General features: G+C 33.9%; 1 protein-coding gene across 8 annotated transcripts in view; it reads right to left on the bottom strand.

Moving 5' to 3' along the window:
- Positions 1-12200, bottom strand: part of KIAA1109 (KIAA1109 ortholog) — a 225219-nt gene that overhangs the window by 33788 nt on the left and 179231 nt on the right. For 7 of the 8 annotated variants that reach the window (XM_030925315.1, XM_030925337.1, XM_030925343.1 and 4 more), the window contains 5 exons: positions 10736-10859; positions 4577-4686; positions 3797-3887; positions 3198-3260; positions 443-696 (listed from right to left, as the gene is read on the bottom strand). In XM_030925315.1, the coding sequence (XP_030781175.1) occupies positions 443-696; positions 3198-3260; positions 3797-3887; positions 4577-4686; positions 10736-10859 (642 nt within the window). The remainder of the gene's footprint in view (positions 1-442; positions 697-3197; positions 3261-3796; positions 3888-4576; positions 4687-10735; positions 10860-12200) is intronic. The other variant, XM_010362557.2, reaches the window with a different exon arrangement.

The raw sequence follows: 12200 nt of genomic DNA, 5'->3' as shown, positions 1-12200 counted from the left end.
TTAACACCATTTCATCTTATTTCTTCTAAGAATTTGCTTAAGTCTTTCATCTATTGCTAACCACTTCCCTTTACTACTTTTCTTAACTAGCCTTCACTATTACGTATCTCCTTGCTACAATCTGTTACTTTAATGCCACAGGAATACAGCCCTCTCCTTTAATTTACTCATAACCACATCTTTATTTCCATTTTATTTTAGATGATTAAACTTAGATGACTTGAAAAACACTTAAATTTTAAAAATAATGCTATATGGAGCTACATCACAATAAACCATGTGATAAATTTTATTAAAATAAATTTTATTTTAATGAGTCACTCTCACTCAAGCGTGGCACACTAAAAATTATTTTTTGTAAAAGTTGAGTTATATGTAACATTTTGTGGTCATTTCTAGATTCTGAAATACTACATTAGGATCTTAAAACAAGGTTACTCACGAGGGTTTCCTGTAAATATAAAACCTTTCCCTCTCATGGTCTTCATCTTTTTCATCCTTCTCGGAATCTTCACTGGTAGAAGACAAACTGTCATCCCGTCGGCCCTCTTCAGTTTGGAAAGGAATGCCTGGTGAAAAGCCTCCTGGAGTTTTGGGAGAACTGAACACGGAACATGATCCTTCACTATTTGATGAATAATGGGATGGACCTTCAATGGTTACTGACAAAAGGTCCAGTTCTGTCTCCTCTGGAAACTGATTGTAAAAACAAAAAACATGAATCAGATTCATACTTCAATTAAAAAAATAAAAAATATATAAATGTAAACATTTAAAAATCATCTCAGAGTTCAATTTCTTCACTTTGAAATGAAAGAAAGGTCAGATTCATGAACATATGAAATGGTACCCCAAGGAAGGAAGCAAAAGGGCCAACCACAGAAAGTTATACTACTAACATACTAAAAATCAGAATGAGATTTTACTTTATATTAACATATATTACTGTATCAGTAAGTAAACACTGTAATTTTTTAAAGCAGAAGTTAAACATGTGGAAGCAAAAGAAACATGATTAACTGTAAATCAGAATGGCAAGAGCAATTAGTGATAGAAGAGCATGCAGTGTCAGTACAAAGTTTATTATTTTCTCATCATGCAAGTAGATGCTTTTTGTGGATACATCTTTTAAAAATGAGCCCCACATGAGTTAAAGAAAAATGTGTAAATAGCCGAGTAATAAAACATGTATCAGTCAAACTGAAGAATGCTGTATTTTAAGGTAAATACAGTTGGCTCTCTGTAAACACCTACAGATTCAATCCAGTGTAGATGGAAAATATTGGAGGAAAAATAAAAATAGTACAATAAAAAATAATACACAAAATATTTAACAACTATTTACAATAGCATTTAATGTGTACTACGCATTATAAGTAATCTAGAGATGATTTAATGTTTATGGGAGGATGTACGTAGGTTATGTGCAAATACTGCACCATTTTATAAAAGGGACTCGAGTATTTGTGGATATTGGTATGCATGGGGGTCCTAGAACCAATCCCCCACAGATATTGAGAGATGACTATAGTTTGTATAAACACCATGTCACTAACTCAGGATTTCACCAGGAGACCATTTAAATAGGTCAAACAAAACAAAACAAAACAAAAACAAAACACCCCCATGACCTAATTTTGATGCCCAACTTCACAGAGTCACGGAGTTACTTGACTCTTATTATAAAGGCAATAATAAGCCTTTATAAAGCTTAATGCGCAAAGTAATTTATGTGCAATTTATTATTAAAACTACTGGATGCTGCTATTCGATACACAGTTAAGTCCTACATTGAAAATTTCAAATCCACGTGTTCTTCATTTTATATAGTATACATGTTATTGAGTTAACAAATAAATCAGGCTGGGCGCGGTGGCTCAAGCCTGTAATCCCAGCACTTTGGGAGGCCGAGGCGGGCGGATCACAAGGTCAGGAGATCGAGACCATCCTGGCTAACACAGTGAAACCCCGTCTCTACTAAAAAATACAAAAAATTAGCCGGGCGAGGTGGCGGGCGCCTGTAGTCCCAGCTACTCGGGAGGCTGAGGCAGGAGAATGGTGTAAACCCGGGAGGTGGAGCTTGCAGTGAGCCGAGAGTTGGCCACTGCACTCCAGCCTGGGCGACAGAGCGAGACTCCATCTCAAAAAAAATAAAAAATAAAAAATAAAAAATAAAAAATAAATAAATAAATCAGATTGTTAGAACAGCCAATTTTTAAAACTTTGGTAAGAGACAGTAAATAAATATTTCTTTGTTTCATATTTATTTTATATTTAACCATTCCTTAATTATCTATTTTCTAATTTATGATTAGAAAAATCTAATATTTAATCTCATAGCTATTATGATTTTTTTATATACCTTTTTTTTACAAGCAGTACATGGCTAATTAAAAATGGGACTTGAATTGAATCACTTCAAATATTAATCCCTTTGAGAATCACCTGGTTAGCAGAATCCATTCTATTCATGTAAATTATTTCTTTCCAAGTTTTCTTCATAAAAAAAGAACATGTTTGTCAAGCTCACTCTATTACAATTAAACAGTTCTTAAAAAAATCTAGTTTGACTAAATTCAGTATAACTATGAGATACATGTTGAGACTCAAGCTTGAAGAGAGTGACAAAAGGGAAACAAAATATATTTGGGTAAGTGCTAATTTTTAAATGTACCTTGACAAAAAAGATCTAGATATTCATTCTTCTACATTGTTTTGAACAAGAGTAATTTAAAAAATGGATAGTTTTATAAATGTTCTTTTACACCAGTGACTCAAAAGAATGCTCAATTATTAATGTTTGTTATGAATTGAATTTAATTCTTGTTTGAACTAATTAACTGATCTTTGTTTATGAAAAAATTCATTTTGTAGTTGAATATAAGGAAAAACTGCTTCACTTAGGGATTAGAAAATAACAGATTGTAGTTTTTTATTTATGATTCGGTTGATTTGATTAGCTGATTTAGTCTTTTAGTTTTTAATAGTATTAAACTACACAGAAGTAAAAACTAAGATAAATGCATGCAAGAGGTTATGAGATGTACATGATGAAAAAAATTCAGTCTTAAACCATTATGTAAAATATTTCTGAGGTCTAAGTTTAGTTTGAAATGAGAGGAAGATTATTTTGAAAGCAGATTTTCAGTGTGGTTGATTAGTTTTAAAGCAAAATTTATATTGTTCTTAGTAAGTACCTGAAAATACCCTTCCCCAGGACAGCTGGATTGTGGTGTACTTCCCCATACTGTATTTTTCGACTTAATTAAAATAATAAGAAAAGTAAAAACAAAAACAAAAACAAAAAAACTCATGAAAAATAATGACTTAAAAGTAAATATACAAAAAACAAAATAAACATTTTAATATAATGTTTAATATACTATGAAATTAGAATACAACTTTGAAGCTGATCTTCCCTCTAATTTCTGCTCTCTATCTATAAATAAAATACATAAATGAATATCAATATTCCACATTTACATTTGTGTAAGATGTAGTTTAATATGGATTCTCACTTGAAAGAAAATTTATTCAACAAAAACCTTTCTACTTAAGAGAAAGCAGTTGTGGAGCCTTTATTGTAAAACGTAAAATACTAACACCTGCTTCATGGCTCTCAGATAATGTTATGAGGGCAGTGCCCACTACTTGGTAATATGCAGACAGTTCAATCATCACAATCCATACTTTGACTGTCAGAAATCAGTATTTTGAAATAGTATAATACCATAATTTTATAATTTGTAAAAACTACTTAGCAATGTGCATTTCTAACAAATTATATATCTCTTACTGTATCCTGGATATTAAAAGTTACTCTAGGTCCAGGAGATGCTGCATCCACACGGATTTCTGGGAGCTCTTCAGTTTCTCCTACTCGAGAACTGCAAGTAAATACAAAGTTATAAAACACTAATATTCTCATTAAAAAAATATTCCTGGACTTTATAAAGGTCTGATTAATGGCAATAACATTTTATTTGTAAGTATTTACCTAATCAAAGGATTGAACTTTCTCTTAACGTTTAGCATCCCATAAAAGAGACTCAATATTTTGGTTAATTCAAGATTTTTCTAAAACTAAATCATATAAAAAGAATTTACACTTCTTACTTTATAGTGCTGATTTACTATTAAAACTGTATTTCACTTCAATAAAATGTAAATTTTCCATTTTTTCATATGCTAAATGTCTGTGTGACTATACCTTTTCTAAACTGACAAATTTAGAGCAGTAGCTACTAGTATGCACCTTTTAATTTCTTTGGATAATCTATAAGTTTACACAGAAAACTTGCCTATCCTTCTAAACCACAGTTTTATGTAAATAAAAAAGAAACTTGTCTAAATAGCGTATTTCATTACTAAAAAGCACACCCCACATTGTGGTTATAAATGTGATGAGAGATTCCTTAAATAAAATTCTGAGTTTGATAGTATCCACTATTAATGCATTTTACTAATAAAATTAATTTTTGTTATCTTAATTTTATAATTAGAACATAAAGTAGCTGACCTTGGTAAAAGAGTCAACAATTTTATTACTTGTTTCAATGGCTGAAATATATATTACCTTGCCCTTTCCATTCGTTTAAGAGGTGGTCTTCCAGAAGCAGAAATGGTTTTTGATCGACTATAACTTGGTTTGTAACTCAAACCCCACTTATCCTTTAGGGAAGCAGCCTAACGAAATGGGAGAGAAAAAAGGTGACTATAGGTGATTATTTATTGCTGTAATATTTGACTTCAAATAAAATATTCTACTATTAAATAAGTTAGCTTGTTTTCCCCAGGGGACTTTAATGTCACTTAATGTAAGTCAAAATAGAGGAGGAATCCGCTATTCTTTGGTTCTAACACCAATTAGGAGGCGCAATGAAAACATGAGCCACCAGCTGACCTGAGAGAAAAGAAGAAAAGACAAAAGTTTGGGGGCAGGGATGAGGGTGCAGAAACATGGTGAGAAGAAAGGAAATGATTTTAAAAGAAAGAATGGAGAAAGAAACTGAGAAAGGTTTGGGGAGAAAGCTAGGTTCGGGGCAGTGGGGAAAAAAGATCTTTTCTCCAAGGGCATCCCTTTTGTAGGACTCTTCATTACAACAAAGGAAAGTAAGAGTGTTAATGACTTAACACTTTCCCTGTCTCTAAGTCCCTCTTCTAGAAACTAGTGATGATGCTAGATAGTTAAAAAATTCTAATACAGTGGAAGTTTGGAGTCTAAGATGGGTAATGGGAATTGAGGGGAATATGTGGAATGAGATGTGTTAAGAATGCAGATGTTCTAACACCTTCTGTAATTCTATCTAGTTTTATTTTTGACAGTCAGTTACCAAATATGACCTGTAACAGGACACAAGCAATATTTTAATTATATTGTATGACTGTTGTGTAGACAGCAAAAATTTTAAATATAAAATTATATGTTACAGATCTCACTATCCATTATTACTATCAGAGACTAGTGACAAATAAATTGGAGAGCAGTATTCAAACTATATTCTCTGGGAGTTTAGAAGTGATCAAGGAATGGCAGGTCAAGCCAATAGCTCCTGGAACCCTGCAACAAACTTTCCCCTTTCCTCTGACAACTGCAGCTCTGATTTAATATGTTTTTCATGTGTTGGGGTACCACCCAAAAATCTCATCCTGGTAAAAAAAAAAAAAAAAAACAGTTCTCTGTTGGTTTTAAAATTTTTAAAACCCATTAATCTTTTTTTCTTTTTAAGTCGTTTTCAGACTTTAGTTTCACATGTAAGGAGTTTGGAAGTCACCATTCCATCCTAACAACAAGTAAAAAGCTGAACAAACTTAAGAATCAACAGCTGTTCTTGGAGCTGTGAGAAGGGGGACGAGGAATCCGAACAACTTCTGCCCCTCACATTGGAGAAAGAGACCAGTAAGTACAGTGAGTTAACAGCTTACTAGTACAGAGATGCACAAGTAAAAACTGCTGCAGGAACAAAAACTGGGGTAGGAAAATCTGAACTGTAATTAAAGAATTGCTAGAAGGTTCAGTGCAGACAAGTCTGAGAGTTAAAAACTCTAGGGATACCCAGTCACCGGTGCCGCCAGTCACCGGTGCCCCCGAATATTGTGAGATCACCTTTCAGTAGTTCCACCAGGTTCCCACAGTAAATGTCAGGTGAAAAAAAATTCCCTCAGGAGAAAAGTCCCCTAGGCTTCCAATAGGGGGAAAGGAAAAGGAACCATTTTGAAAAAACACCAAGAGTACTTTCTTTTTCTGAATAAGAAAAAATGTCCTTAGGAGAAATTAGCTAACCAGAGCTTAACCAGTGGGAATATTATCAGAGCATAACTGACCTGGGGAAGGGAAATACAATACCAATACAGTCAGTTCTATCCATACTGGTCCACCTAAGTTGGGAGGAAAAAACTGACAAACATGAAGTTCACAATCCAGAGGCATAGGCTCATTAAAAGATGATAAAATGCTTCTCTTACCCTGACACCTTAACATTACCTCACTAAAGCTTCTTTACAGCAGCTCTTTTTACTTGGTAAATCATGTCTGGCTATCAAGAAAAAATTACAAGCGATATCAAACAGCAAAAAACACAATCTAAAGAGACAGAACAAGCATCAGAACCTCATAGAAGGGATGTTGGAATTATCAGAGTAGAAATTTAAACCAACTATGATTACTATGCTAAGGGCTCTAACAGATAAAGTGGACAGCATGCAAGACCAGCTGGATACTGTAAGTTGAAAGATGATAATTCTAAGAACCAGAAGGAAATGCTAGCAATCAAAAACACTGTGACAGAAATGAATTATTTTGATGAACTTATTAGTAGACTGGACACGGCTGAGTAAAGAATATTTGAACTTGAGGATATATCAATAGGAACTGCAAAAAGTGAAAAGCAGAACAGAGACTGAAAAAAAAAATAACAGTATATCCAAGGACTGTGGGACAACTACAAAATGTGTAAGTATGTGTAGTGGAATACCAGAAAGAGAAGAAAAAGAGAAAGGAACAGAAGAAATATCTGAACCAATAATGACTGAGAGTTTTCTCAAATTACTGTCAGATGCCAAACCCCAGATATAGGAAGCTCAAAGAACACCAAGCAGGATACATGCCGGAAAAAAAAAAAAAAAAAAAAAAAAAAAAAAAAAAAAAAAAAAAAAAAAAAAAAAATTTCATGTAGTTATATCATTATCAAACTACAAAAAAAAAAAAAAAAAAAAAAAAAAAAAAAAAAAAAAAAAAGATAATGAAAAAAGCCTGACTCTATCCTCAGAAACTATGCCAGGTAGAAGGCAGCGGAGTAAAATATTTAAAGTCTTGAGAGGAAAAAAAAAAAAAAACCAACAACCTAGAATCATACCCCTTGCAAAATTATTCTTCAAAAGTGAAGACTTTCTCAGACACAAAAATTGAGGGAATTTGTTGCCAGCAGACCTACCTTGCAAACGTTAAAAGAAGTTTTATGAAGAGAAGGAAAATGATATAGATCTCTTAATAAAAGTAAGAGCATTAAAGAAGAAATGAAGGTAAAACCTGTATCTTACTCATAATCGACCTAACAGATGAGTTTGTTCAAAATAATACCAATAATGTATTTGACTGTATATATACACACACATATACATGTGCACACATTTAATACCAATAATGTATTTGACTATATGTATCACATGTATATGTGCACGTGTATATACAAATGTGTGTGCACGTGTATATATGTGTGTGTATATATGTGTACACACATTTATGCATATGCTTATATATGCTTAAATGTAAGAGAAATGAATGACAGTAATGATACAAGAGACAGGAGGGAGGGATTATGATTATTTTGTTTTAAGGTACTCACACTGCCCATAAAGTGCTATAGTGTTAATTGAAAGTAGACTTGGATTAATTATACATGTACAGATGGTCCTTGACTCATAATAGTTTGACTTATGATTTTTTGACTTTATGATGGCACAAAAGAGGTAACATTCAGTACAGTCCTCAACTTATGATGGGGTTAAAGCTGGATAAACTTGTCATAAGTTGAAGATACCATAAAAAGAAGAAGTGTAACTGATATGCTAGGAAAAAAGAGAAAATGGGATTATATAAATGCCTCAATTAAAATCACAAAAGGCAGAACAACCGGAAGACAAAGACAGGAACAAAGAGAAAAGGCAAAAAGCAGAAAATAGTAACAAATACAGTAGATATTAATTCAAAGCTATCATTAATCACTTTAAATGTCAGTGGTGTAAAATGATCTTAAAAGACAGAGACTGTCAGAGTGGATTAAAAAATAAGATCTGACAATGTGTTGCTACAAGCAACCCACTTGTATATACATATTTAAGCATATGTATTTAAAGACACATAGATTAAAAGTATATGGACTGAGAAAAATATACCATGCTATCACTAATTAAAAGAAAGCAGGGATAGCTATATTAATTTCAGACAAAGCAGATTTCAAAGCAAAAAAAATTATCAGGTATAAAGAAAAAGAAAAGCATTATGAAATGATAAAGGGGTTTAGTCTTCAAGAACAAATAACAATCCCTAATGTATACATGCCTAACAACAGAGTGGGCTGAGCCTGGTGGCTCACACCTGTAATCCTAGCACTTTGAGAGTCGAAAGCAGGAGGACTGCCTGAGGCCAGGAGTTTGAGACCAGCCTGGGCAACACAGCAAGACCCTGTCTCTACAAAAAATGTTTTAAAATCCCGCCAGTCATGGTGTCATGTGCTGTGGTCCCAGCTACTTGAGAGGCTGAGGCAGGAGGATTGCTTGAGCCCGGGAATTTGAGGTTGTAGTGAGCTATGATTGCACCACTGCACTCCAGCCTGTGCAACAGAATGAAACCCTATTTCTTAAAAACAAAACAACTGAGTGTCAAATTATGTGAGGCCCAAACTAAGAGAAATTCAAGGAGAAACAGATGAATCCACTATTACAGTTTGAGACTTCAATAACCCTTTATCAGAAATGGACATATGTAGCACACAAAAAAATCAATAAGGACATAGTTGAACTCAACATCATCAGTCAATTGGATATAATCAATACCTACAGACAACTTCATCTAACAACATCAGAATACACATTCTTCTCAAGCTCACATGGGACTTTCACCGAGAGAGACCACATTCTGAACCAAAAAGCATACCTTTACACATTTTTTAAAGTTGTAAATCAAGGCCGGGCACAGTAGCTTATGCCTGTAATCCCAGCACTTTGGAAGGCGAAGGCGGGTGGATCACAAGGCATTCAAGACCAGTCTGGCCAAGATGATGAAACCTCGTCTCTACTAAAAATACAAAAATTAACCAGGCATGGTGGCAGGGGCCTGTAATCCCAGCTACTTGGGAGGCTGAGGGAAAGAACTTCTTGAACCCAGGAGGTGGAGGTTGCAGTACACTGATATCGCACCACTGTACTCCAGTCTGGGCAACAGAGCGAGACTCTGTCTCAAAAACAAAACAAAACAAAATTATAAATCATAAAATGTCTGCTCTTAGACCACAGTGGAATTTAACCAGAAATCAACGACAGAAAGATACCTGAATATGAGTTGAAGAAAAAATCTGAAGAGAAATTTTAAAACATAAAAGAAAATGAAAACACACATCAAAAGTAGTGGGATGCAGCAAAAGCAGTGCTTAGAGGACAATTTATAGAACGGAATGCGTATATCAGAAAAGATCAAAAATTAATTATCTAAGCTTCTACCTTAGAAAACTAGAAAAAAAGGGCAAATTAAATCTGAATTAAGCGGAAGAAAAGTGATAATAAAAATTAGAGCAGAAATAAAACAAACAGGAAATCAATAGAGAAAAATCAACAAAACCAAAGCTGGTTCTTTGAAAAGATCAATAAAATTGATAAGCCTCTAGCCAGGACAGTTAAGAAAAAAAGACACAAATTACTAACATCAGCAATAAAGGAGGGTATACAAAACAGACCCTACGGTTATTTAAAGAATACAGGAATACAGAGAACAAATCTGTGCCCACAGATTTGATCACCTAGATGAAACAGACCGATTCCTTGAAACATACAATTTTCTAAAATGGAGAGAGGAAAGAGACAATCCAAATAGGCCTGCATTTATTAAAAGACTGGATTAATAACTTTACACAACAAAAAGCACCAGGCCCAGGTGGGTACACTTGTGAATCAATAACTCTTAACAAGTTATCTTTAATTTTAAAAATGAAGCAACAAAAGGGCAAAACGGTTTTTTTAAAAAAGCTTTCTACTACTAGATTCAACTCTAATGGGACCAACTAAACCTGCAAAAAATAAAGATTATAAAGTGCATTACAATGCCAGTGGCTGACAGGTAAACTCTGACCTGGAAGAATGGGATAGGTGAAGAACAGACATCGTAAAAGTTTTCACATTTTTTGCAGAGTTCACATTAGAGACTAAAAAGAAGAGTGATTTCATGAAAGACAGACAAAACACAGTGTCTAAGGGCATAGACTATAGAGTCCTACAACCTAGGTTTGACTCTTGTCTTCTCCAGGATTACTGGCTGTATAACTTCGGTCAAATTACTTGACCTGTGTCTCAGTTTCTTCATCTTTAAAACAGGAAAATAACACAAGCTACCTCCTAAGGTTGTTGTTAGGATTTAATGGGTTATTAAATGTAAAGTGCTTTAGATGGTACCTGGTATGCAGTAGATATGATAGGAAAAAATCAGGTGGTTTTGTCATCAGCATTGAAAGAAAAAAGAACTCACCCGCATACTGGACCTCCGTAATTTTTTACGAACATCTCTTCTAATGTCATTCACAGCCACAGATTCTAACTGTTGGTAACGTTGAATTTCCTGGTTTATAGTTCCTTCACTTGCACCTAATTTTCTGGATGCAAAACAAATATGGCAATTATTGTAAAGAAATAACAAAGTAAGATTGATTTTTACTTGCTCCTTTTTAATTCTTTCACTTGTCAGAATACCAAAGATGATTACAGACAAGCCAAAACCCTCAATAAGTTTAACACTCATATTTGGCGAACTGTTAAGAAAACAAAAAACACCTCTTTCCAATGTTTGAGGAAATGTATCTTATCCATTGCTGCATCAAGAGTCTCTTTGGCAATCGCATGAAAACCATAGACTCGCTCTGCAAAAGAATGTCTGAATGTAAAATTCTACATATAATATAAGATATAGACATAATAGATATAATAGATATTGGTATGAAATATAGACATAATAGATATAACAGATATAGTTAAAATATAGACATAATAGATATAATAGATATAGGTATAAAATATAGACATAATAGATATTATAGATACAGGTATAAAATATAGACATAATAGATATAATAGATATAGGTATAAAATATAGACATAGTAGATATAATAGATATAGGTTTAAAAAAAAAAAAATATAAGCCTCGGGTAAGATTTTGGAGGAAGGGTATATTTTGCTTCAAGTCATTTTTTCCCCTGAGAATAAAACTCACATTGTAATGTAAGTCAACAGGAAAATGTGAATCACTGCATGATAACTTACAGACAAGTTTCGGACAATACCTTTTGCTGTACAAAATGCGTATATTTGTGTAAGGTCCTTGATTGTTTTTTTTAAAAAAAGCACCAGTACAAGTATATGCAGATTAGAAAAGATGAGGCATGACCATTACCTTTTGGGAAAATAAAACTGCAAAGTTTAGCAAGAAGAATATTTACTGCAATAGAAGAAGTGTTACATAGTAATATCCAGCAGGCAACAGATAAAGATTAATGCATTTATTTATATATGCCTGTGAAGATACATATAAGAGTAAATACCCATGTAAAGATACATATATGTGATATAAAGTCAGTCATAAAGCACTCAGAAATAAGTTGTGAAAAACACTAGGACACTAGGATTTCATGCCTTTTTTTTTTTGGAGATGGAGTCTCACTCTGTCACCCAGACTGGAGTGCAATGGTGCAATCTCGGCTCACTGCAACCTCTTCCTCCCGGGCTCAAGTGATTCTCCTGCCTCAGCCTCCCAAGTAGCTGAGATTACAGGCATGCACCAACACAGCCAGCTAATTTTTGTATTTTCAGTAGAGACGGGTTTCACAATGTCACCCAGGCTGGTCTTGAACTCCTCACCTCAGATGACCCACCTGCCTTGGCCTCCCAAAGTGCTGGGATTACAGGCATCAGCCACCACACCCGGCATCATGCCTAACTT

This window comes from Rhinopithecus roxellana, chromosome 2 (assembly GCF_007565055.1).
Source record: "Rhinopithecus roxellana isolate Shanxi Qingling chromosome 2, ASM756505v1, whole genome shotgun sequence".
Classification (NCBI taxonomy): domain Eukaryota; kingdom Metazoa; phylum Chordata; class Mammalia; order Primates; family Cercopithecidae; genus Rhinopithecus; species Rhinopithecus roxellana.
The sequence above is the reverse complement of the archived record's forward strand: the minus strand, read 5'-3'. Positions and strand labels throughout refer to the sequence as shown.